This window comes from Nycticebus coucang, chromosome 21 (genome assembly GCF_027406575.1).
Source record: "Nycticebus coucang isolate mNycCou1 chromosome 21, mNycCou1.pri, whole genome shotgun sequence".
In the NCBI taxonomy this organism is placed as follows: domain Eukaryota; kingdom Metazoa; phylum Chordata; class Mammalia; order Primates; family Lorisidae; genus Nycticebus; species Nycticebus coucang.
In genome coordinates, this window is record NC_069800.1 from 35,163,301 (window position 1) to 35,190,737 (window position 27,437).

Below are 27,437 nucleotides of genomic sequence, written 5' to 3' on the forward strand. Positions count from 1 at the left end.
TCAGCACCACATCTTGAATAGTCCACCAATTCCCTTATTAATTTGCCTCATTTATTATACAACAAGGTCCCATGATGTTTGGGTCTGTTTACCTCTCCCTGGGCCATTATGATATCTCCCTGTGCCATTATGATAGCTTCATAGTAAATCTTAATTACTAGTAGCTTTTTTTTTTCCTTAAGACAGAGTCTCACTCTGTTGCCTTGGGTAGGGTTCTGTGGGTCATCAAACTTCACAACAACCTTATTTAGTCTCTTGGGCTCAAGAGATCCTCTTGCCTCTGTCTCCCAAGTGGCTGGGACTATAGGCACCTTCCATGATGCCTACTAAGTTTTTCTATTTTTAGTAGAGACAGGGTCTTACTCTATTTTTTTTTTTCTCTGAGAGAGAGTCTCACTCTGTCACCTTTGGTAGAGTGCTGTGGCGTCATAGCCCATAGCAGCCTCAAACTCTTAGGCTCAAGTAATCCTCTTGCCTCAGCCTCCCAGAGTGCTGGGTATCTGGGACAAGAGGTGCCCTCCCCAATGCTGAGCTATTTTTAGAGATGGGGGTCTCACTCTTGCTCAGGCTGGTCTCAAACTTCTGAGCTCAAGCATTTCACTTCCCTCAGCCTCCCAGAGTGCTAGGATTACAGGCATAATTCAAGTGAAGCCACCAAAGTATCTGTAAAACTCAGAAATAAGACCGTTCTCCTGGGCCTAAAGTTCTTTGTTACATAGAAATATGAAATTGTCGGCATAACCTACAGCTTTCTTCAAATTTGGTATAAACTCCTTTTCCTGCCTTACCCTGCCACCTCCTTTCTCAGGAAGTTTGCTCCAGCCATGCTCAGCTGCTCTCCTTCTGTTCCCCCAGAAGCAGCCAGAATCTATCAAATCCTCCCTTATTTGCATCTGTTACTGTCTTTGAATTTAATGCTCTTCCTAGGAAATCCCCTCTAGAAAGGGAGTGGTTAGGAACATGGACACTGGAGAAAGACAGAGCTAAAATCAAAACTCAATTCCAAGGTAGCCAGTTTTTAATTTGCTGAGTGGGAAATGCAGGGGACAGGATGGGGGGTGGGGAGCATAAAGTTGAGTAGGTTTGAGAAATTTTGAGAGAAGATGTTGGAATGTTGGGGAGGAAAATGAGGTTAGGGGAAGCTAATATTTGCTTTTTGAGGTGTGATGTTTCCATTTATTTATATATATATATTTATTTATTTATTTGAGACAGAGTCTCACTATGTCGCCCTCAGTAGAGTGATATGGCATCATGGCTCACAGCAACCTCAAACTCCTGGGCTTAAGTGATTCTCTTGCCTCAGCCTCCCAAGTAAGTGGGACTACAGGCACCTGCCACAATGCCCAGCTATTTTTTGTTACAGTTGTCTTTGTTGTTTAGCTGGCCCAGGCCAGATTCAAACCCTCCAGCCTCCACGTTTGTGGCTGGCACTGTAACCACTGTGCTACAGGCACCGAACCTGATGTTTCTCTTTATGGTTTGTCTGTGAAAACTGCCTTAAAATCTAAATTATTTGTCAAGGAAAAAAAGATCTGCTCTGACATTTACTTGGGCAAGTCACTTAACCTTTCTGAGAGGCTCAATTTCCTTATTTGTGTCAGGGAGACATAGCTAATCCTTACTTTACAGACCTGCTGTGAGGATGTATTAATCAACTATTGCTGTGTAACAAATCACCCTCAAACTTAGTGACTTGTAATGACATAACACATTTATCATCTTAACCAGTTTCTGAAGGTCAGGAATGCAGGAGTAGCTTAGCCAATCAGCACTAGCTCAGGGTCTCTCAGCACTGCAGCCAAGTGTCAGCTGAGGCTGTGATCATTGCAGGTGGGACCAGAGCTGGAAGGAAGATTGGCTTCCAGGGTGGCTCAGTCACTCAACTGACAAGTTGGTGCTGGTTTTGGCAAGAGGCCTCAGTTTCTTGTTATGTGGGCCTCTCAATACAGCTGCTTGAGTATCCTCATAAAATGGCAGCTGCCTTTGTCCAGAACAGATGGATGATCCAAGGGAGGACAAATGGAACCTGCATGTGTCTTTTATGACCAAGTCACACATTGTGACTTCTCCCTTACTGTATTGGTCACAGGCCGGACATGATTCAGTGTGGAAGGAGCCTATACAAAGGCATGAACATAGGCTGGCACAGTGGCTCACTCCTGTAACCCTAGCACTCTTGGGAGGCTGAGGTGGGTAGATTGCCTGAGCTCAGGAGTTTGAGACCAGCCTAAGCAAAGGAGACCCTGTCTCTACTAAAAATATATAAAAATGATCTGGGCATTCTGGTGGGCTCCTGTAGTTCCAGCTGCTCATACTCAGGAAGCTGAGCCAAGAGGATTGCTTCAGCCCAAGAGTTTGTGGTTGCTGTGTACTATGACACCATGGCACTCAACCCCAGGGCAACTGAGACTCTGTCTCAAAAAAAAAAAAACAAAAAACAAAAACAAAAGCACAAACACAGGAGTTAGGATTACTCAGGGCCATCTTGGAGGCTACTACCATAAAGTATATATGATAGGTGCTTAGAACACAGTATATTTTTAAACTATAGCTTTTATTATCACTTATCTTTGGGAATCCCTGCATAAACACCACTTCTTTTAGACCAACACAGGCAGTTAATAAGTAGCTGTGGCAAAATTATCAAAGTTGAAAAAAAAATCAAAGTTGAATCAGTTCAAGCTTTTATTTAAGACCCTGATTTGAGACATTGAATAGAGAGGAATCATTATCCTGAGCATCATAGCAGGCTCAATCCCCCTTTTTTTTTTTTTTTGGTTTTTGGCCGGGGCTAGGTTTGAACCTGCCACCTCCGGCATATGGGACCAGCGCCCTACTCCTTGAGCCACAGGCGCCGCCCTCAATCCCCTCTTAATCCTTTCTTAAATAAATGAAAACAGACATAGTAGACCAGTGGTTCTCAACCTTCCTAAGGTTGCGACCCTTTAATACAGTTCCTGTGGGTCACGACCCACAGGTTGAGAACTGACCACTGTAGTAGACTGACACTACCATGTGTTGCCAGGGATGTGGAGCAACTGGAATTCTCATACATGACTAAGTGTAAAATGGGGTACAACCACTTTGAAAAACTGTTTGACTGTTTCTTATAAAGACAAACATACATGTACCATATAACATAGCAGTTCTACTCTTAAGTATTTACACAAGACAAATGAGAACATATGGCTGCACAAAGACTTATACATGAATGTTTTCAACAGTTTATACATAATAGCTTCAAACTGGAAACATCTCAAATGTCTACCAATTAGTAAATAGATAAACAAATTATATTATGTCCAAACGACTCATCAATAAAAATAAGCAAAGTACTGATACATATAACAAAAATGAATGAATCTCAAAATCATTACATTTGATTATATTTATATAAAAATCAACAGTAGATAGAACTAATCTATGGACATTAAAATCAAATCAGTGGTTGCTTAGGGCAGAGGTGGGGGATTTGACTGCAAAAGAGTGTCAGAGAACTTTCTTGTGTGTGTGTTATTATTTTATTATTATTATTTTAAATTAAAGGTTTCAGAGAACTTTCTATGATCATGGAAATGGTCCTAATTACTGGGGCAAGAATTTTACAACTGTATGTGTTTGTCAAAAAAAATTTTTGTCAAGTAAAATGAAATATACATTTTATTTTTCCTATTCTTATAAGGAAATTATGCCTGCATTAAAAAGATTATGATAGATTATTACTATTATTTGTAGAGATGGGTTTGGCTGTGTTGCCCCGTCTGGTCTCAAACTCCTAGCCTCAAGGCATCCTCCTACTTCAGCTTTCCAATTAGCTGGGACTACAGGCATAAGCCACCACTCACAGTTCAGATTATTTTTATTTTTATTTTTTTTTTGGCCAGGGCTCAGTTTGAACCCGCCTGGCATATGGGACCGGTGCCCTACTCCTTGAGCCACAGGCGCCGCCCAGTTCAGATTATTATTATTATTTTTTTTTTTGTAGAGACAGAGTCTCACTTTATGGCCCTCGGTAGAGTGCCGTGGCGTCACACAGCTCACAGCAACCTCCAACTCCTGGGCTTAAGCGATTCTCTTGCCTCAGCCTCCCAAGTAGCTGGGACTACAGGCGCCCGCCACAACGCCCGGCTATTTTTTTGGTTGCAGTTTGGCCGGGGCCGGGTTTGAACCCACCACCCTCGGTATATGGGGCCGGCGCCCTACTCACTGAGCCACAGGCGCCGCCCAGTTCAGATTATTTTTAAAGATCCTTGTTAAATGGATTACATGTAGTAGGTCAGATCATCCACAAGTAGGGTTGCCAATTTAGCAAATACAGGAGTCCAGTTGAATTTGAATTATAGCTAATTGCCTATTCACAGGCATATTGGTAAAAAAAAATACCTAGGATATATACTAAAATTTTGTATTTATAGAAAATAAATTGTTTTTCGCAACGGGTTTGCCGCCAGAACACAGGTGTTGTGAAAACTGCCCATTCGATCCAAAATGGGGAAGAAAAAGACTCATATCAACATCGTTGTCCATCTGATCTACAAATGTGGTGGCAGTGACAAGAGAACCATTGAAAACTTTGAGAAAGAGGCTGCTGAGATGGGAAAGGGCTCCTTCAAGTACACGTGGGTCTTGGATAAACTGAAGGCTGAATGTGAGCGTGGTATCACCCTTGATATCTCCCTGTGGAAATTTGAGACCAGCAAATACTATGTGACTATCATTGATGCCCCAGGACACAGAGACTTTATCAAAAACATGATTACAGGCACATCTCAGGCTGACTGTGCTGTCCTGATAGTTGCTGCTGGTGTTGGTGAATTTGAAGCTGGTATCTCAAAGAATGGGCAGACCCGTGCGCATGCCCTTCTGGCTTACACACTAGGTGTGAAACAACTAATTGTTGGCATTAACAAGATGGATTCCACTGAGCCGCCCTACAGCCAAAAGAGATACGAGGAAATCGTTAAAGAAGTCAGCACTTGGGCGGCGCCTGTGGCTCAGTTGGTAGGGCGCCAGCCCCATATACCGAGGGTGGCGGGTTCAAACCCGGCCCCGGCTGAACTGCAACCAAAAAATAGCTGGGCGTCGTGGCGGGCGCCTGTAGTCCCAGCTACTCGGGAGGCTGAGGCAAGAGAATCACTTAAGCCCAGGAGTTGGAGGTTGCTGTGAGCTGTCTGATGCCACAGCACTCTACCGAGGGCAATAAAGTAAGACTCTGTCTCTACAAAAAAAAAAAAAGAAAATTGGCTACAGGGCGGCACCTGTGGCTCAGTCGGTAAGGCGCCGGCCCCATATACCGAGGGTGACGGGTTCAAACCCGGCCCCGGCCAAACTGCAACCAAAAATAGCTGGGCGTTGTGGTGGGCGTCTGTAGTCCCAGCTACTCGGGAGGCTGAGGCAAGAGAATCACTTAAGCGGGTGGCGCCTGTGGGGGAGAGAATCACTTAAGCGGGTGGCTCAAGGAGTAGGGCGCCAGTCCCATATGCCGGAGGTGGTGGGTTCAAACCCAGCCCCAGCCAAAAAAAAAAAAAAAAAAAAAAGAGAATCACTTAAGCCCAGGAGTTGGAGGTTGCTGTGAGCTGTGTGAGGCCACGGCACTCTACCGAGGGCCATAAAGTGAGACTCTGTCTCTACAAAAAAAAAAAAAGAAAAGAAAAGAAAATTGGCTACAACCCTGACACAGTAGCATTTGTGCCAATTTCTGGTTGGAATGATGACATGTTGGAGCCAAGTGCAAACATGCCTTGGTTCAAGGGATGGCAAGTCACCCGGAAGGATGGCAATGCCAGTGGAACCACGCTGCTTGAAGCTCTGGATTACATTCTGCCACCAACTCATCCAACTGACAAGCCCTTGCGTCTGCCTCTGCAGGATGTCTACAAAATTGGTGGTATTGGGGCAGTGCCTGTGGCTCAAAGGGATAGGGCACCAGTCCCATATGCTGGAGGTGGTGGGTTCAAACCCAGCCTTGGCCAAAAACCACACAAAAAATAAATAAATAAATAAAATAAAATAAGGTTCCCTCCCCCAATGTTTAAAAAAAAAAAAAATATTGGTGGTATTGGTACCATCCCTGTGGGCCGAGTGGAGACTGGTGTTCTCAAACCTGGCATGGTGGTCACCTTTACTCCAGTTAATGTTACAACTGAAGTAAAGTCTGTTGAAATGCACCATGAAGCTTTGAGTGAAGCTCTTCCAGGAGACAACGTGGGCTTCAATGTCAAGAATGTGTCTGTCAAAGATGTTCGTTGTGGCAATGTTGCTGGTGATAGCAAAAATGACCCACCGATGGAAGCAGCTGGCTTCACTGCTCAGGTGATTATCCTGAACCATCCAGGCCAAATTAGTGCTGGCTACGCTCCTGTACTGGATTGTCACACAGCTCACATTGCCTGCAAGTTTGCTGAGCTGAAGGAAAAGATTGACTGCCGCTCTGGTAAAAAGCTGGAAGATGGCCCTAAATTCCTGAAATCCGGTGACGCCGCCATCGTCAATATGGTTCCTGGCAAACCCATGTGTGTTGAGAGCTTCTCAGATAATCCTCCTCTGGGTCGTTTTGCTGTTCGTGACATGAGACAGACAGTTGCTGTTGGTGTCATCAAAGCAGTGGACAAGAAGGCTGCTGGAGCTGGCAAGGTCACCAAGTCTGCCCAGAAAGCTCAGAAGGCTAAATGAATATTATCTCTAATACCTGCCACCCCAGTCTTAATCAGTGGTGGAAGAACGGTCTCAGAACTGTTTGTTTCAATTGGCCATTTAAGTTTAATAGTAAAAGACTGGTTAATGATAACAATGCATCGTAAAAACTTCAGAAGGAAAGGAAAATGTTTTGTGGACCATTTCTTTCTTTTTGTGTGGCAGTTTTTAAAATCAGTACTTTTTTTTTTTTTTTTTTTTTGTAGAGACAGAGTCTCACTGTACTGCCCTCGGGTAGAGTGCCGTGGCGTCACACGGCTCACAGCAACCTCTAACTCTTGGGCTTACGCGATTCTCTTGCCTCAGCCTCCCGAGCAGCTGGGACTACAGGCGCCTGCCACAACGCCCGGCTATTTTTTTGTTGCAGTTTGGCCGGGGCTGGGTTTGAACCCACCACCCTCGGCATATGGGGCCGGCGCCCCACTCACTGAGCCACAGGCGCCGCCCTAAAATCAGTACTTTTTAATGGAAATAATGACCAAAAATCTGTCACAGAATTTTGAGACCCATTAAAACAAAGTTTAATGAGAAAAAAAGAAAATAAATTATAAGTACATTATCTGAATTATTTATTTCTTTAATTATATATATATTGGGGGGGAGGGGCAGTTTTTGGCCAGAGCTGGTTTTGAACCCACCATCTCCGGTATATGTGGCCAGCACCCTACTCCTTGAGCCACAGGCACTGCCCTTTAATTATATTTTTTGACCATTTTAGTTAACAGTTTCTTGTTTAGGGGATTTGCTTATAAAATTCCTTGCAGATACAATCTATAATCATTGTTGTTGCAACATAGCTTCCCTTCGCATCTAACTTATGTTATTCTTTTGTCCACTAAATATTCATTGATTAGAAATCATGTTCAACATTAACATTATGAGCCATATACTGAACATCTTTTAGGATAAAGTTAACAACTGTGAGAACTGCTTTTTAAATTTGGTTTGTTGAAGCAAATACCATGTTTTTATGGCATGACTTGCTTTTCCATTATTCGGGATTGTGTTGTCTCTCTCAGTAACTTTTAAAAATGCCATTCTTTGATAGAAAAGAGCATCATCATCAATTTTTATTCCTTTCTTCTTCAACACTAAACATGATTCCACATGTTCACATGCTAGAGAGTATTTAGTAATATCAATGTAAAATAATAAAATTCTTCATGGGAGGAAATCCATTTCAAAAGGTAGCATGACAAATGCTATAAAAATTATTCACTTCAATCAGAATTTCTTTTTTTTTTTTTTAGTAGAGACAGAGTCTCACTTTATGGCCCTCGGTAGGGTGCCGTGGCCTCACACAGCTCACAGTAACCTCCAACTCCTTGGCTTAAGCGACTCTCTTGCCTCAGCCTCCCAAGTAGCTGGGACTACAGGCGCCCGCCACAGCGCCCGGCTATTTTTTGGTTGCAGTTTGGACGGGCCAGGTTTGAACCCACCACCCTCAGGTATATGGGACCAGCGCCCTACCGACTGAGCCACAGGCGCCGCCCTTCAATCAGAATTTCTTTTCTTGTTCATAAGTAATGTCTCTTTTAAGAACAGGCTTAACACTTAAATGGATAAATTTTTCTTCATTAATTACTTTTAATGCATTGAGTACTTCCTTAAGCAATGGAGTACTTCAATAAACTGCTCTTTTCCAGTTTGCATAACCTTATTGCCAGAAAGATTTCCTTCAATGGATTATATTAAAAGTCAATAAGAATTCTGAGACCTTATAAAATTTTTCGTTCAGGCGCTCACGGGGTTGATGGAGGAGGCTGGGAGGCAGCGCCTGAGGCTGAGACGCCGGGGCCTCCTTCAGGGGACTGGCTCCAGAGCGGCCGCCCCTGGTTTCTCCAGGAGGGCAACAGCGAGAGCGAGCGACTCTGGATGGAGCTGCTGCGCACTGTGAGCCCGGATCTGACCCTGGATGGCCAGCCGCCACCGCTGCCTGCCTTCCCCGGCCAGGAGTCCAGGGGCAGCCCAGAGCGCCCTGCGCCCCCCGCGGTCTTCACGATCGGACCCAACATCTTTTCCTGGACGCCCTTTCCACCCGCCCCGGCGGTCCCAGGCCACTCCCATGGGCCTCTTTGCCGGGCAGGAGGACACCCGGAGTCCCCCACCAGATCCCCTCAAGTACACCCTGCGCCTGAACCCAGGGGGACGCCCCACCTCCAGGGAGGGGGGTGGAGGGTGCCCTGGCCCTGCAGAGCTGCCCGAAGTGCCAGAAGGTATTCGCTCCGGAGCTGACCCAGCTGGACATAGATGTCCACCTTGCTGAGTGCCTGGCAGAAAGCCCTGAAGATGTGTGGTGAGCGCCAGGTATGCAGAGCCCTTGCGAGGGTAGGGCGCAGCCTCACTCTCCACCAGAGTCCTGCTCTCGGATGTGCACAAGTAAACTGTCTGTCGTGTCTCTTCCAGCCTGAAACGCGGGCTTCCTTTTACTTTCCTGATGGTGGTTAGGAGGGATTTGCCACAGTGAGAGCAGAAACTACATGTGGAACCCCTTTTCCTCACAGATGCAGCAGCCCATTTGCTGTTTGAGCAGCAGCAGAATATGAGGACAGTCAACAGCTTCAATAGAAACATCCAAGCTTTACTTTAACTTTGAATAAACATTGCGCAAACATCTATAAAAATTTTGTCTTATCTCCACCAAAAACAATAAGATTATTTTTTCTTGGGCAGTGCCTGTGGCTCAGTGAGTAGGGCGCCGGCCCCATATACTGAAGGTGGCTGGTTCAAACCCAGCTCGGGCCAAACTGCAACAAAAAAATAGCCAGGCATTGTAGCGGGCGCCTGTAGTCCCATCTACTCGGGAGGCTGAGGCAGGAGAATCACCTAAGCCTACAAGCTGGAGGTTGCTGTGAGCTGTGATGCCACAGCACTCTACCAAGCGTGACAAAGTTAGACTGTCTCTAAAAAAAAAAAGATTTTTTTCCTATTAACTCAATAGGAGAGTCTCTGCAAAAATTTGCTTTTGTTTGTGAAATATGGCTATTTTCTACACAAAATAGTCTTACACGCAAGCCTTTATCACCAGGAAATCATTGCACAAGAAAAAGGAAAATTTTTCTCCATTGTGATTATTTGCATCCATGACAATCCTATACAAGGCTGAGGCATTTTGAACTTTGACAGTCATTGCAACAGTAGTTAATGAAGTTATCACATTTTAAATTATTGCAGTTAGTGTTTGTCCTAGCATTTAAAAATTTCCTTTCAGGGCGGCGCCTGTGGCTCAGTGAGCAGGGCGCCGGCCCCATATACCGAGGGTGGCGGGTTCAAACCCAGCCCCGGCCAAACTGCAACAAAAAAATAGCCAGGCGTTGTGGCGGGTGCCTGTAATCCCAGCTACTAGGGAGGCTGAGGCAGGATAATCGCCTAAGCCCAGGAGTTGGAGGTTGCTGTGAGCTGTGTGAGGCCATGGCACTCTACCGAGGGCAATAAAGTGAAACTCTGTCTCTACAAAAAAAATAAAATTAAATAAATTAAAAAATAAAAATTTCCTTTCAATTTTGGAATTAGAAAAAACTTCGGTAGCAGTATGTTATGCTTAAAGACTAATGACAACACATAGTGTGGGAGGGCATTACAACATCTGGTATGATTATTTTATCTTCTTCATTTGAATCTCTCAGTCAAAATTTTGCTATTGTATCACTTCCTTTCTTTTTTTTTTAAAGGCAGAGTCTCAATCTGTCACTTAGGCTGGGGTACAAGGGCATGATCATAGCTCGCTGTAGCCTTCAGCCTCCCAACTAGCTGGGTCTACAGGAACACACCAACAAGGCTGGCTAATTAAAAGCATTTTTTTTTTTTTTAGAAATAGGGTCTTGGGTGATGCCCGTGGTTCAGTGGGTAAGGTGCCAGCCCCATATCCGAGGGTGGTGGGTTCAAAGCTGGACCTGGCCAAACTGCAACAAAAAAAATAGCCAGGCATCGTGGCTGGTGCCTGTAGTCCCAGTTACTCGGGAGGCTGAGGCAAGAGAATCGCCTAAGCCCAGGAATTAGTTGTAGGTTGCTGTGAGCTGTGTGACACCATGGCACTCTACCGAGGGTGATAAAGTTAAGACTCTGTCTCTACAAAAAAAAAAAGAAAGAAAGAAAAGAAAAAGAAATAGAGTCTTACTATGTTGCCCAGGCTGGTCTCAAACTCCTGCCTTAAAGAATCCTCCCTCCATGGCTTCCCAAAGTGCTGGTATTAGAGGCATGAGCTACTATGGTTCGCTAAAAATTTGTTAGCACTTCCTCTAGTAAAAGTTGAGGAAATTACACATCTTTTATGCTTAGCTGTTAGTATACACTGATTTATATCTAACTTTCCACCATTTTCAATATTGAAAGAACACTTGCACACAAAGAACTGCAAATGAACTTTTTTTTTTTTTTTCTTAGAGACAGAGTCTCACTTTATGGCCCTCGGTAGAGTGCCATGGCATCACACAGCTCACAGCAACCTCCAACTCCTGAGCTTAAGTGATTCTCTTGCCTCAGCCTCCCGAGTAGCTGGGACTACAGGCGCCCGCCACAACGCCCAGCTATTTTTCGGTTGCAGTTCAGCTGGGGCCGGGTTTGAACCCGCCACCCTCGGTATATGGGGCCGGTGCCTTACCGACTGAGCCACAGGCACTGCCCTGCAAATGAACTTTTCCCTCATTCAGTAACTGTGCACTGTCTTTCAGCCAGGCATGGTGGCTCATGCCTTTAATCCTAGCACTCTGGGAGGCCGTGGTGGGTGGATGGCTTGAGCTCACGAGTTTGGGACCAGCCTGAGCAAAAATCGAGACCTCGTCTCTACTTAAAATAGAAAAACTGAGGCAAGTGGATCGCTTGAGTCTGAGCTAGAGGTTGCTGTGAGCTATGATGCCATAGCACTCTATCCAGCGTGACAGCTTGAGTCTCTGCCTCAAAAAAAAAAAAAAAGAATAAATAAATAAAAGAACTATGCATGGTTCATAAAATTCATCATGAAATTCACTCTTGCATTGTGGCATCTGAGGGTTCAAATATACACAAATAAAAAAATTGATTTTCAATGAGAGTATCAAGACAATTCAATTGGGAAAAAACCATTTGCTCAACAAATGATGCTGATACAAGTGGACGGTCACATGAAAAAATAATGAAATAGAATACCCACCTCACACCATATACAAAAATTAACTCAAAATGCATCAAAGATTTAAAATGAGAGAGCCCAGGGCGGTGCCTGTGGCTCAGTGGGTAGGGCACTGGCCCCATATACTGAAAGTGGCGGGTTCAAACCCGGCCCTGGCCAAACTGCAACAAAAAAATAGCTGGGCATTGTGGTGGGTGCCTGTAGTCCCAGCTACTTGGGAGGTTGAGGAAAGAAAATCGCCTAAGCTAAGGAGTTGGAGTTGCTGTGAGCTGTGTGACGCCATGGCACTCTACCAAGGGCAATAAAGTGAGACTCTGTCTCTTGTCATTATTTCTTTTTCTACAAAATAGAAAAAATAATAAATAAAAATAAAAAAGAGCTCAAATTATTAAACTCTTTGAAGAAAACAGGAATAACTCCTCACAATCTTAGATTAGTTGATGCTTTCTTAGTTATGACACCCAAAGCACAAACAACAAAAGAAAAAATAAATTGGCTATTATCAAAATTTTAAAGTTTTGTGCTTCAAAAGACCCCATAAAGAATATAAAAAGAGAGGGAGGGCATAGTGGTTTATGCCTGTAATCCTAGCACTCTGGGAGACTGAAGTGGTTGGATTACCTGAGCGCATGGTTGGAGACCAACGTGAGCAAGAGTGAGCTCTGTTTCTTTTTTTTTTGTGGAGACAGAGTCTCACTGTACCACCCTCGGTAGAGTGCCGTGGCCTCACACAGCTCACAGCAACCTCCAACTCTTGGGCTTAAGCGATTCTCTTGCCTCAGCCTCCTGAGTAGCTGGGACTACAGACGCTCGCCACAACGCCCGGCTATTTTTTGGTTGCAGTTTGGCCGGGGCCGGGTTTGAACCCACCACCCTCGGTATATGGGGCCGGCGCCTTACCGACTGAGCCACAGGCGCCGCCCGTGAGCTCTGTTTCTAAAATTAGCTGGCTGTTGTGGCGGGTGCCTGTAGTTCCAGCTACTTGGGAGGCTGAGGCAACAGTGTGAGGTTGCTGTGAGCTATGATTCCAGGGCACTCTACCAAGGGTGACAAAGTGAAACTCTGTCTCTAAATAAATAAATAAATAAAATGGGCAAAGAATCTGAACAGATGTTTCTCCAAAGATGATATACAAATGGCTGATAAGCACATGAAATGATGCTGTACATCATTAGTTAACAGAAAAATGCAAACCAAAACCACAATGAAAGTCCACTTTATACTCACTAGGATGGCTAAAATAAAAAATACAATAAATGAAGCTATAACCCAATTATAACCTAAGAATATGGGGAAAGGGGAAAGGGAGGGGGGAGGATAGGTGGAGGAAGGGTAATTGGTGGGACCACACCTAGGGTGCATCTTACAAGGGTACATGTAAAACTTACAAGGGTACATGTGAAACTTACTAAATGTAGAATATAAATGTCTGAACACTCTAACTAAGAAAATGCCAGGAAGGCTATGTTAACCAGTGTGATGAAAATTTGTCAAATGGTATATAAAACCAGTGTATGGTGAAAAAAAAAATTAAAAAATACAATAAATTTGGGGGAGGATGTGGAAAATTTGGAACCACTGTAGTTTCCAGTGAGAATTTAAATGGTGCAGTTGATTTGGAAAACAGCTGAGCAGTTCCCCAAAAGTTTAAGCATAGAGTTGCCATAGGATCTAGCATTCCATTCCTAGATACATGAGAAGCATATCTATGAGAAGTGAAAACATGTCCACACAGCAACTTCTACACATTCATAACAGCCTTAGCTAAAACACATAGCAAAAAGGGTAAAAACAACCCGAATATTGATCAACTGATAAATGGGTGACCAAGAATGGTGTATCCATACAATGGAATATTATTCAATCATGAACAGGACCAAAATTCTGATACATGTATAAACCTTATAAACGTTATGCTAAGTGGAAGAAACCAGTCACAAAAGATCACATATGATTCCAAATCATATGAAATGTTCAGAATAGGTAAATTTATAGAGAGAAAGATTAGTAGTTGTTTAAGACTGGGGTGGTTGGGGAGAAATAGGGAATGATTGCTCATAGACAAACGGTTTCTTACTGGAGTGATTAAAAAAATGTTCTAAAATTGACTGTGGTGGCCAGCATGGTGGCTCACGCCTGTAATCCTAGCACTCTGGGAAGCTGAGGTGGGTGGATTGCCTGAGCCAGAGCCAGATCTTGTCTCTAAAAGTAGCAGGGTATTGTGGTGGTTGCCTATAGTCCCACCTTCTTGGGAGGCTGAGGCAAGAGAATCGCTTAAGCCCAAGAGTTTGAGGTTGCGGTGAGCTGTGACCCCCGCACTCTATTGAGGGTGACGAAGTGAGACTCTGTCTCAAAAAACAAAAAATTGATTGTGGTGATGGTTGAACAACTTTGTGCATATAACTATTGAGTTGTTTTAAATAATTAATGGCAACTTTGGGGTAAAATTGAAAACAACTATGGCATAAAATTGAAAAAGCTATATTTGATAAATCTCATGGCTGTGTCACTATATCTGTCACAACTCCAAATTCATACCTAACAGTAAATGGGAGTTGAATCTTAAAAGTGTTGTGAACTTTCAATGAATCCCCAACAATAAAAAAAAAAAAAAAAAAAAAAAAAAAGTGTTGTGAACTTTAAACTTGTGAAAACTAATAAATTGAACCCAAGGTCTGATGTAAAAGAAAAAAAAATAGGTGAATTTCTTATCTGCTTGCAAGGGAAGAGCTGTACTTGTAAGGGTTAGTCTCCAAGAACAAAGCCAGAGTTGGTCTTATATAAGGTTTTGGAAAGCCTAGCCTTTAAGGACTGGTGATCTTTCAGACAGAAGAGTATTTAGCAATTAACATACTCTGACTTGTGTTAGCATGGCACAGCAGCTCAGGACTGGCTTTCAGAACCCTGGTCATTGGTTGACTGGCTATTGTCTAGAAGCATAGAGCTGCCAATGTTTGGCTGTCATTGATTTACTAACTTTCAGAAGTAGAGTTTACCAGAGTGAAACTGTTATTGACTAGCTGATTTTTTTTATTAATTTTTTTATTGTTAAATCATAGTTGTGTGCATTAGTGCAATCAAGGGGTACAATGTGCGGGTTTCATATACAATCTGAAATATTCTCATCAAACTGTTCAACATAGCCTTCATGGCATTTTCTTTGACTAGTTGATTTTTCAGAAGCACAAGCCTCTGGGAATGAGGGTTATCACTGGTTGCCTGATTTTCTTTTCTTTTTTTTTTTGTAGAGACAGAGTCTCACTTTATAGCCCTCAGTAGAGTGCTGTGGCATCACACAGCTCACAGCAACCTCCAACTCCTGGGCTCAAGCGATTCTCCTGCCTCAGCCTTCGAGTAGCCAGGACTACAGGAGCCTGCCACAACTCCCGGCTATTGTTTGGTTGCAGTTTGGCTGGGGCCGGGTTTGAACCCGCCACCCTCGGTATATGGGGCCGGCGCCTTACCGACTGAGCCACAGGCGCCGCCCTGGTTGCCTGATTTTCAACGCATGAATATTGATAAGAAATTATCTCTAGGGCAGCACCTGTGGCTCAGTGGGCAGGGCACCGGCCCCATATACCGAGGGTGGCAGGTTCAAATCTAGCCCTGGCCAAACTGCAACAAAAAAATAGCTGGGCAGTTGGCAGGTGCCTGTAGTCCCAGCTACTCAGGAGGCTGAGTCAAGAGAATTGCCTAAGCCCAGGGATTGGAGGTAGCTGTGAGCTGTGTGATGCCACTGCACTCTACCATGGGCAATAAAATGAAACTGTGTCTCTACAAAAAAAAAAAGGAAGAAAGAAAGAAAAAGAAATTATCTCTAAATAATGGCAGTTACTTGTTCAAGACTTGGGACTTGAGCCAAAACAGTCTTTTTTTTTTTTTTTCCTTGAATATGAAAAACAATACTTAAATTCCTACTCCTTCTTCTGGTCTTTCCTCAGCTAAACCTGCATGAAACACAATAGGGATTACCAAGATCTTTATTCGTGGAGGTAGGATTTTTCAGCTAGTGATGTCATTTAAGTGATTTAAGCACCAATGCCTATGGCAAGAAAATAGTTCTAATTATTGTAATTTATTGTAAAAAGATGAATAAAGGAGCCAGCACGATGGCTCATACTTGTAATCTCAGCAAGTTGGGAAGCCTACACAAGAGGAGTGGCTAAGCCAGGAGTTCTAAACCAGCCTGGGCAACACAGTCAAACCCTGTCTATATAAAAAATTAAGGCTAGGGGCGGCGCCTGTGGCTAAAGGAGTAGGGCGCCGGTCCCATATGCCGGAGGTGGCGGGTTCAAACCCGGCCCCGGCCAAAAACCAAAAAAAAAAAAAAATTAAGGCTAGGAGTGGTGGTTCATGCCTGTAATCCTAGCACTTTGGGAGGCTGAGGCAGGTGGATTGCTTGAGCTCAGGAGTTGGAGATCAGCTTGATCAAGAGTCTCCTCTCTAAAACTAGCCAGGCCTTATGATTGGCGCCTATAGTCCCAGCTACTCAGGCTTAGGCAAGAGGATCACTTGAGCCCAGGTTTGAGGTTGCTGTAAGCTATGATGTCACCGCACTCTACCGTGGGCTACAGAATGAGACTCTGTCCCAAAATAAACAACAAAAAATAAGAAAAATTAGCTAGGCATAGTGGCACATGCCTGCAGCTACTCAGGAGGCTGGGGCAGGAGGATCGCTTGATCCTAGGAGTTCGAGGCTGCAGTGAGCTTATATAGCGCCACTGCACTCCAGCTTGGGCACTGAATCTTTTCAAGAGAGAGTCATTGAATCTTTTTTTTTTTGTAGATACAGAGTCTCACTTTATTGCCCTCCCAAGTAATTGAATTTTTTTTTTTTTTTTTTTTTTGTTGTTGTTGCAGTTTGACCGGGGCTGGGTTTGAACCCGCCACCCTCGGCATGTGGGGCCAGCGCCCTACTCGCTGAGCCACAGGCGCCGCCCAACCAAGTAATTGAATTTTAAAAAAGGGGGAGGGGGCGGTGCTTGTGGCTCAATGGGTAGGGCGCCGGCCCCATATACTGAGAGTGGCGGGTTCGAACCCGGTCCCGGCTAAACTGCAACAACAAAAAAATAGCTGGGCGATGTGGCGGGCGCCTGTGGTCCCAGCTACTCGGGAGGCTGAGGCAAGAGAATCGCCTAAGCCCAGGAGTTGGAGGTTGCTGTGAGCTGTGTGACACCATGGCACTCTACCGAGGGCGACAAAGTGAGACTGTCTCTGGAAAAAAAAAAAAATACAGGACATTTAAGGCATCTTGACAAAGTCAATACAGTATGAAGGATTAAGTGATTAAATACGTGCTGTGTATATACAGTGAAGTATTTCCCTATTTTACACATGAAAAGACGGAGGCTTAGCGCGATTACGTTTCTGGTCCGTGGCCCCACTCGGAAACGGGTCTAGCCAGGATCTGAACGGTAACGCCGCAGGGTCCTGTGGGATACTGTCACCACTAACGCCCATGCCCTCTGCAGGGCTGGGCGCGCACTGCTAACTGGAGGCCTGCTAGGAATCCGCTGGATGTTTGAACAGTGAGTCCGCGACAGAGGAGCAGGAGGTGAGGAGACAGCAACGAGGAACTCGCCCGGGAGTCCGGGGAAAGGCAGTCGGCACCCGGGAAGCGCCAGGGATCCGGCAGCAGCAGCTGGAGGCTTCGCAGGAGGCCAGAGCCGGCGGGGCGGGGCAGGGCTGGAGCCAGGCTCCGCCTCCGAGAGCGTCCGCGCGCTTAGCTGGGGGGCGCCACGCGGAGTCCCACTGCGTGAAGCGGCCCCTGAGGAGAGGGCTGAGTGGCGCCGTGGTAACCCTCAGATCCGCGGTCCCGACACCCAACTCGGCCGCCTTACAGCCTAAGGAGGGCGCAGCCCTGCAACCGGGGGGCAGCCCTCACTCCTCTCGGGCCCTGACGCCCCCTCCGCACTCTGCGCGCGTCCGGCCCCGCCCCCGGCGCCGACGTGCCCCCGCGTGCCGCGCCCCCTCCCACCGGCACACCCAGCCGCCCCGCCCGGCTGCAGCGGTCCTAGAGCTACCCGGCGATCCAGAGCTACCCTCGCAGCGGCACGGTCCTCCTCCGCCGCCCGCCGCCCGCCTCCATGGACGTGTACCCCCCGCGCCGGCTGGGGCTGGCCCGCGCGCGCTCCCCCGGAGGCTCCAGAAGCGGATACCCCTCCGTCAGGTACGCGGGGCCGAGGCCGCAGAGGGGGCGGCCAGGCGGGGGCTGCGGGTTGTGGGGGTCTGGCGACGCCTCCCGCCGCAGGGCGTGGCCCGACATGGCTTCCTAGCGGACAGTTCTTTTCTAAACGGCTCCTGGAGGAACGTTTTCCCAGGAACGGCGCCCTCTGTAGAGGCCCCACAATGGCTCCTCTATGGACAACACCACAACGGTTTCTTGTGAAGACTTCCTATTATGACATTCCCACCCCCACAGAATGTCTCCTTAAGGAAAGATTCCCCTGTCCAGAATCCCAGGTGACTTCCTTATGAATAACTCATTTACCTTCCCCATGGAATGTTTCCCCCAGAAATGGCTACTCTAGACCCCCCCCACCACACACACACACACACACACACACAATAGTTCGCTTATGTTAGAACCGCAAAATGGGTTTTCCTCAGCCACACCTTACCTATAAAGCTCCCCACTGCAGGTCTGTAGAGCCTTTGCCCTTGGCAGCGACTTCCCTAAAGAGCACCCCCCTGCTGCCTCCACACACACACAAACACTGACAGCATCTCCCCTATTGCGCATTTCCCCACCTTCCCATGTCCCAGCCTGCATCGTGATGTTCCCTCGCTCCACAGCGGTGAGTTCAGGTTGAGGGAAGGCAGAGTCATTGTGGGTGCAGGAGGGAAGACTAACTGGTTGAATAGAGGAAAGAGGTTTAGAAGCCCCAAAGGCGGCAGACGCCAGCCCCCTAAGCCTAGGGAAAGAGTCCCCCCAGTGCCTGTTGTTTTAGGGGGTAGGGCAGTGATTGAGAGGGAAGGTTCCTCCACCCCATTTTGGTTTAGGAAGATACGTTTCCGATTTCTGCTTTCTGTGCCTTTGGTGCTGACCTTGTAGTCTGGGCATTGTTTGTAATGGAGCTTGTATAGGGCTGCCAGCGGAGTGTGGAGATTGGAATTACACAAGGGTTGCAACGGAAACCTTTGGAAGGGAGGGAGAGCGAGGGGCTTTGATACTGAACTGTCATTAAACCAGAGGGGAGATTTTGTTTTTTGTTTGCTTTTCCTTTTTTCTAGCTAAGTGGCAAATATGGTATTGTTCCCTTGAAAGAGGGTCGTCAACTTACACTTTAGCATGGCTTTTCTTATATTCTTGTTATGGTACTTAAGGCATTGTGGATTTTCTTTTTTTAGCATTTTTTAAATTGTGTTAAGACATTTATATTCTACATTTAGTAAATTTCACATGTACCCTTGTAAGATGCACTGTAGGTGTGGTCCCACCAATTACCCTCCGTCCACCCATCTTCCTCCCTCTCCTCCAGTCCCCTCCCTCTTTCCTTTCCCCTTCTTGGGTTATAGCTTTCATAAAAAAGCTATAAATTGGTTTCATAGTAAGACTGAGTACATTGGATACTTTTTCTTCCGTTCTTGAGATACTTTACTAAGAAGAATATGTTCCAGCTCCATCCATGTAAACATGTAAGAGGTAAAGTCTCATCTTTCTTTAAGGCTGCATAATATTCCATAGTGTACATATACCACAGTTTATTGATCCATTCATGGGCCGATGGGCACTTAGGCTTCTTCCATGACTTAGCAATTAAGAATTGGGCTGCGGTAAACATTCTGGTACATATATCTTTGTTATAATGTGATTTTTGGTCTTCTGGATATTTACCTAGAAGAGGAATTGTAGGATTGAATGGCAGGTCTATTTTTGATCTCTAAGTGTTCTCCAAACATTTTTCAAGGCATTATGTGTTAACTTTTTGCTTGCCAATCTGTTTTGGAGGGTTATTTGTTTGTTTAACTAGATCAAATTCATGGAGGCCAATGAAGAATTCTTATGGAGGCCAACGAAGAATTCTTAGAACCTTACTTCACTTTTACTTCCCACACCCTAGCTACCAAAAATTATGGGATAAGGAAAGTGGGGCTAAGATACCAATGAAATTTGGCAGGTGACATTATTTGAACTCCTGCTCTGCCCTGCAATTAATTCCTTATGGGCTTTACAGTCTCAAGTGTTTAACGGCTTATGGTATCCATCTCCAGTCATTCCCAGTGATTTTGTGAGTCTCACTGTCTGGAACAAAAAATATATGAATTTGTATAGAAATTGCACAGGATACTTTAGAACTTGGAGCAGCCATCCGTTAAATTTAGGCTCTATATAGACTTGGGTTTATCCCAGTTCATCTTGAGTTTAGGAATCTTTATTTGTCTTTTGAGATTTATAAAAAAATTATCTTTACCATAAAATCCATCTCTTAACTGCTGTTTTTTTTTTATTTCTAGTACCATGATGGTATGCTATTAATGCATTTAAAAGCTAGTGTTTTTATGTTAAAAACAAGTATGCTGGGCTTGGTGCCTATAGCACAGTGATTATGGCGCTGGCCACATGCACCGAAGCTGGTGGTTCAAACCCAGCCTGGGCCAGCTAAACAATAAGGACAACTACAACAACAACAATAACAAAATAGCCAGGTGTTGTGGTTGGTGCCGGTAATGCCAGCTACTCAGGGGGCTGAGGCAAGAGAGTCACTTAAGCCCAAGAGTTGGAGGTTGCTGTGAGCTGTGATGGCATTGCACTCTACCCAGAGTGACAGCTTGAGACTCTGTCTCAAAAAAAAAAAAGTATGCTGTCTAACTTTACTAATCATACCCAAACTCCAATTCTTCCGTCCAGTGGTTTGAATGAAACTTGTTAACATTTCAGACAAGGGGTAGTGCAAAAGACTCCAAAGCCTGGCTGTTCCATACCTTTGGTGAACAAATTTACAGAGGGTTCTCTTTTTTCTCCACCTCTGTAGATAATTGAACATGCTTTTCTTGCCTGTTCTAGCCTTTCCCTCACTTTTGACATTGAACGTTTCTAGCCAGTTTGACTTCAGTACATTCCTGTTACCCATATATGGCTTCTCTGCTGCTCCCTGACTCCTGAATGAGGAAAGAGGCAGGCCTGACTGGTGAAGTTACATTCCTACCACACGCAGATAGTATTTTGCAAGTGTATACTTTTTTTTTTCTAGTGAGGGAGTTAATTTTCAGAGATGGATAATGGAGATCAGGAGTTAAATATTGTTGTTCAGAATTAGAGGCTTCTTTTTAAGGATACGATAGTCATCAGTGCTGTCTAGCAAATATTTTTGTTTTCTGTCTCATAAGCATGTAATAGAATTGTACTTGTTTGCCCTTTGAAGTTGGGTATGGTCTTATGAGTTGCTTTTCTTCAGTGAAATGTGCTTAGTAATAAGGTGTAGCCTTTCAGGGTAAAAGCTTCTCCTATGTAATTTGCTGTTTTTTACTTCTGTAATGATGGCTGTTGATGCTCTAAATGGTGGCCATGCCATCAGTCTGGGACCCAGAACAAGCTTGAGAGGCTGAGGCAGGAGGATTGCTGGAGACCAGGACTTTGAGGTTGCAGTGAACTATGATGATGCCATGCACTCTAGCCCAGGAGACAGAGCAGAACTCTGTCTTAAAAAAAAAAAAAAAAGTTGGCTCAGCGCCTGTGGCTCAAGCCTCTAAGGTGCCAGACACATACACCTGAGTTGGCTGGTTCCAGGCCCAGGCCCACCAAATGACAATTGACGGCTGCAAACAAAAAATAGCTGAGTGTTGTGGTGGGCACCTGTAGTCCCAGCTACTTGGGAGGAGGCAGGAGAATCGCTTGAGCCCAGGAGTTGGAGGTTGCTGTGAGCTGTGATGCCATGGCACTCTACCTAGGGTGATAGCTTGAGACTGTCTCAAAAAAAAAAAAAAAAAAAGTTGATCTTGTAGAAATACAGAATAGAATTCTGGTTACCAGAGGCTGGTGTTGCAAGGAAGTAGGGAATGGGGAGATGTTGATCAAAGAATATATAATTACATTTAGATAGGAGGAATGAATTCAAGATGTGTTATATAGTATGGTAACTGTAATTAGTGATGATGTGCTGTATTCTTGAAAAAAGAGAGTGTATATTATATGTTTTTAAAAATAACTATGTGGCCCCAGTCACTGAGCCGCCGCCGAGGACTCAGCAGCCTCCCCCTTGAGCCCCCTCGCTTCCCGACGCTCCGTTCCCCCGCGCCCGCCTTCTCCCGCCGCCGCCTTCCGCAGGCCGTTTCCACCGAGGAAAAGGAATCGTATCGTATGTCCGCTATCCAGAACCTCCACTCTTTCGACCCCTTTGCTGATGCAAGTAAGGGTGATGACCTGCTTCCTGCTGGCACTGAGGATTATATCCATATAAGAATTCAACAGAGAAACGGCAGGAAGACCCTTACTACTGTTCAAGGGCTCGCTGATGATTACGATAAAAAGAAATTAGTGAAGGCGTTTAAGAAGAAATTTGCCTGCAATGGTACTGTAATTGAGCATCCAGAATATGGAGAAGTAATTCAGCTACAGGGTGACCAGCGCAAGAACATATGCCAGTTCCTTGTAGAGATTGGACTGGCTAAGGACGATCAGCTGAAGGTTCATGGGTTTTAAGTGCTTGTGGCTCACTGAAGCTTAAGTGAGGATTTCCTTGCAATGAGTAGAATTTCCCCTCTGTCCCTTGTCACAAGTTTAAAAACCTCACAGCTTGTATAATGTAACCATTTGGGGTCTGCTTTTAACTTGGGACTAGTGTAACTCCTTCATGCAATAAACTGAAAAGAGCCATGCTGTCTAGTCTTGAAGTCCCTCATTTAAACAGAGGTCAAGCAGGAGGCACCTGGCAGTGTCAAGCCTGAAACAAAGCAATAACATGGTGTTTCAGCCAAGCCCAGAGCCCTAAGATCACAGACGGCTATACCTGGCCAGAAGCTCCTCGCCTCTCCCTCTGCAGAGTTTCCAGCCCTAAGAGAATGTCACCACCTGGACAACCCTCCGTGAATCTGAGAGGATGGGGTAAGGCAGCAATGCAGCTATACCTCTAGAGGGAGTCTTTGGTAGTAAAGGAAAGATGCCCTGGTGTCTCCAGGTGGGCAGAACTTAGGCCACCTTCCCTCCAATCGGGTGATAGGACATCTGGCTTTCCACCAAGGTCTTTTTGACCAGACATATCTTAGCTAAGGGATGTCCAACATCAGAATGTGAGCCCAACCTTCTATCAGTTAAACTTTTGACAAGGGAACAAATCTCAAAACTGATGTATCAGCTATGTAGCTAGCTGTAGAGCTTGCAACTTAGTAGCAACAGCTGCCCAATGCCATGTGAAGTAACAAGACTGGTTTTTGATTTTTTTCCCTTCAATTTTAATGTTATATGTAATGTATTTAAACCCTTATTTAAATAAAACTTGTTTTCAGAAACAAAAAAAAAAAAATAACTATGTGAGGTAATACATTTTTTAATTAGCTAGATTTAAATATTCCACTGTGTATATATATATATATATATATATATATATATACTTGAAAACATTATGTTGTATACAATAAATAGTTACAGTTTTATCTGTCAATTTAAAATAAAAATACCCATGTCAAGGCATAGCATCATGAAATTTTGTGGCATTACAAAGATCTTCCAACCTCCCAAGTATCTGGGATGACACGTGCGTAACCACCAAATGGATAGGGTCAGAAATAATAGGATTCTAGCAGCGTTGAAAGATAAAACATAACAGCAAACAGTGCCTTTTCAAAGAAAATAGAATTCTGTATCTAGCCAAATTCTCAGGCAGGTATGAGAAGAAGATAAAGACATTTCACACATGCAAGGTCTCAAAATTTGACTTCCCACGTACATTTTATGAGGAAGCTACTGGAGGATGTTCTCTACAAAATAATCTGAGTAAGGGGTTCCTGTGCTGGGACCCCTCTGTGTCATGTACAGGTGGGATTTCTGTATTTTCTTTTTTATTTTAAATTTGTGTGTGTGTGTCTTACTTTGTCACCCTTGGTAGAGTGCCATGGTTGTCATAGCTCATAGCAACCTCCAACTCTTACGCTCAAGTGATTCTCTTGCCTCAGTCTCCCGTGTAGCTGGGACTATAGGTGCCTGCCACAATTCCTGGCTATTTTTAGAGACGAGGTCTTGCTCTGGCCAATCTGGCCTCAAACTTGTGAGCTCAGGCAATCCAACCACCTTGGACTCCCAGAGTGCTAGGATTACAGGTATGAGCCACCCCTAGAAATTTTTCAAAGGGCTGAAACCATTTTTATTGTCTTTTCCCACATTGCTTCCCTTAGTGCTTAGATCAGTGTCTGGCGTGTAGTCAGTATTCACGAAATAGGAACTGCTAAGGTTACCTATTATGAAATACTGCTTGCACTATTTATTGAATTAATAGAGAGTAATTACAAGTGCAGCTATGGGCTATGTTAAATTTCATAAGTGTTCAGAGAATTAAGAGTCATAGTTTTGAGCTAGGTGGTGAGAAAGTGGTTCTTGATAGTGACTTACAGAGAGCACTTTAATTAAAACCTCACTCCTGGGTGGTGCCTGTGGCTCAGTGAGTAAGGCACCGGCCCCATATACCGAGGGTGGAGGGTTCAAACCCAGCCCCAGCTGAACTGCAACCAAAAAATAGCCAGGCGTTGTGGCGGGCGCCTGTAATCCCAGCTGCTTGGGAGGCTGAGGCAGGAGAATCGCGGAAGCCCAAGAGCTAGAGGTTGCTGTGAGTCCTGTGTACATCATGGCACTCTACTGAAGTCGGTAAGGTGAGACTCTGTCTCTACAAAAAAAAAAAAAAAAAAAAACCTCACTCCTAGTGAATATTGTGACACTAATAGTGCATAATATCTTGACAGTGTAACCTAGCTCTGGGCTCTTCTCTGATGTTCTAACCTTTGGAGAGGGGCAGTAATGAGATATAGATGCCCTTTAAGTCACACAGTTTAAATTGTTATTTTTGCCTTCAAATTTAAAAAAAGAAAGAAAAGAAAAATCAGGGTTTGCAACTTGGGTCTATGGATTTTGAGTCCTAGTTTGAAGAAAAAGCAGCTCATTTGGTATGCTTTTTGTTTTTAACTCTCAATTTTGAAATAATTTTAGATTTATAGATGAGTTGCAAATATGGTACAGTGTTCTTTACCCAGCTTCCTCTGAAGTTAACATCTGATATATCCATGGTACATTTATCAAAACTAAGAAGTTAATATTGGTATAATACTTCAGTTTACTTAGTATGCTTTTGTTTACCTAGAGTTTAGTATTCTAGGCTTTATTTGACTTTTCTCAGTTTTTCTGCATGTCCTTTTTCTATTCCAGGAACCAATCCTGAATTACACATTACATTTAGATTTGGCATGCTTTTACTAGTCAAAGAAGTAAGGGAGAGTAATTGTGGATGCTTTTCTGAACAAAGACTTGTGAAACTCACTTTGCAAAGAGCAAACTCTGATGGGGAAATCTTTAGAGAAAGCCGCAGAAAAGGAGGAAAATAGGAAATAAGGTGTTAGTTACACTGGAATATAGTGAAAAAACTTCCAGAAAACATTTCCATTTGTGTTGGATGGCATTTCCAAAACTTTTGACTTCAATTTGTAGAGTATCTTTTGTATATCAATTCTTGAAGTATGTGTATACTTGAATTGCAATTGGACACGAGTTTTAAACACTTACTTAAGGCAGCCTATTAGCAACTACATTTGGCAGCTGATAAATGACACTTGATAATAATGATGTAACTAACTTTAGGGTTTATTCCAGGGGTGGGCAGTTTGTGGCCTTGAATAAACATTATCTTCTCCTGTAAAAATGTCTCTCTAGACAAGTAGCCAGACTATTCCTGGTATAAAGTCATCAGGGGACCAGGCCTGTTCTGTGTTTGTGTTTGCTATCTTTAGCAAGTGGTTTCTACCTTCATCACAGCTCCATGGCCACAAAATAGCTGCAGGAACTCCAGCCATCATGTCTGTTAGGCAGAAGGAAAAGGAAGCAAAAATTTCCCTCCTGGTTGAGCTAGTTTCCTTCAAAGAACCTCCACAAAAGCATCTGATGACTTGTGTATGTCTTGTTGGTTGGCACTAGAAGCAAAGGACCTGGACCTGTTTTCTCCCTCCCTAAATTCCCTACTACCTAGTAAGAAGAAGGGGAGCAGGATATGGATTGGCAACCATTTCTATAGGGAGGGAGCTGTGTGGAGTGAAAGTTATATTACTTAGGGTTACTAATTGCTCTTTTTGCTTTTCCTCCAAGTTTCTAGTTTCACAAAGAAAGTAAAGAATTGCTGCTTTAATGCAAAGCCAGGTTTCTTAAACCTGTAGTAGTCCTACAATGAGCTCCTTTTAATCAGTACCCAAAATCCAGATTAATGCTGATAGGGCTTTTATTACTCCTGCTATTGATTATTCATTGTTATATAATGAAAATTTTCAAAAATACAGAAAATTTGAAAGAATTATTCAATGAGGAACAGGCGTGGTGGCTCATGCCTGTAATCCCAGCACTCTGGGAGGCCACGGTAGGTGGATCACTTGAGCTCATGCGTTTGAGACCAGCCTAAGCAAGAGTGAGACCCTGTCTCTAAAAAATAGCTGGGTGGCAGGAACCTGTAGCCCCAGCTACTTAGGAGACTGAGGCAAGAGGATCGCTTGAGCCCAAGAGTTTGAGGTTACTTTGAGCTATGACGCTATGGCACTCTACCAAGGGTGACAAGATTTGACTCTTTGTCTAAAAAAAAAAAAGAAAAGAAGTTGTAAACAGCAGTGTGCTTCAACCCTAAACACTTCCTAGGATTGATTTGTATTAAGAAGAATGCTTTTGGCAGCACCTGCAGCTCAGTGGATAGGGCGTCAGCCATATACACTGAGGCTGGCAGGTTCAAACCCTGCCCAGGCCAACTAAAACAACAATGACAACTGCAACAACAACAAAAAGAAAAATAGCCAGGTGTTGTGGTGGGTGCCTGTAGTCGCAGCTACTTGGGAGGCTGAGGCAAGAGAATCACTTAAGCCCCAGAGTTGGAGGTTGCTGTGAGCTGTGATGCCATGGTACTCCATACTGGGTGACAGTTTAAGACTCTGTCTCAAAAAAAAAGGAAGGAATGTATTGGTTTACTCGGCTAGAAAGGATAGTGGAGAGATATATATGGAACTGAGACTCTGCTGTCAGAATAGTAGACTGTCTGTGATGTCTCATTTCAGCGTCTCACCATCTGGCTTTCTTTTTTTTTTTTTTTTTTGTAGAGACAGAGTCTCACCTTACCGCCCTCAGGAGAGTGCCATGATGTACACAGGACTCACAGCAACCTCTAGCTCTTGGGCTTCCACGATTCTCCTGCCTCAGCCTCCCAAGCAGCTGGGACTACAGGCGCCTGCCACAACGCCTGGCTATTTTTTGGTTGCAGTTCAGCCGGGGCTGGGTTTGAACCCGCCACCCTCGATATATGGGGCTGGCGCCCTACTCACTGAGCCACAGGCACCACCACTACTATCTGGCTTTCTTCTATGAATGCACCTTTCCCAAGGCAAGGAAGATGGTTATTGCAGACCTAAACCAGCATTCTTCTTGCACTGTGCCCCTGAAGGCCATTTGTCTTCTAGTTCTTTT

The 27,437-nt window shown here is 44.5% G+C and overlaps 3 protein-coding genes across 4 annotated transcripts in view; all 3 read left to right on the forward strand.

Moving 5' to 3' along the window:
• The first annotated feature begins 4,491 nt into the window (after positions 1 to 4,491).
• Positions 4,492 to 6,883, forward strand: LOC128573495 (elongation factor 1-alpha 1-like). Its single transcript, XM_053573737.1, has 3 exons — positions 4,492 to 5,000; positions 5,649 to 5,883; positions 6,052 to 6,883. The coding sequence occupies exons 1-3, from the start codon at positions 4,492 to 4,494 to the stop codon at positions 6,673 to 6,675; spliced, it is 1,368 nt and encodes a 455-aa protein (XP_053429712.1). The 3' UTR covers positions 6,676 to 6,883.
• Positions 6,884 to 17,779: 10,896 nt separating this feature from the next.
• The window catches only part of DNAAF9 (dynein axonemal assembly factor 9), a 171,709-nt gene continuing 162,051 nt past the window's right edge, over positions 17,780 to 27,437 (forward strand). Inside the window, exon 1 of one of the 2 annotated variants that reach the window (XM_053573869.1) lies at positions 17,780 to 17,972. In XM_053573869.1, the coding sequence (XP_053429844.1) occupies positions 17,890 to 17,972 (83 nt within the window). In that variant the 5' untranslated portion in view covers positions 17,780 to 17,889. The remainder of the gene's footprint in view (positions 17,973 to 27,437) is intronic. The other variant, XM_053573870.1, reaches the window with a different exon arrangement.
• LOC128573594 (eukaryotic translation initiation factor 1-like) lies at positions 21,964 to 22,621 on the forward strand. The gene has a single exon (XM_053573872.1). The coding sequence runs from the start codon at positions 22,104 to 22,106 to the stop codon at positions 22,443 to 22,445; it is 342 nt and encodes a 113-aa protein (XP_053429847.1). The 5' UTR covers positions 21,964 to 22,103; the 3' UTR covers positions 22,446 to 22,621.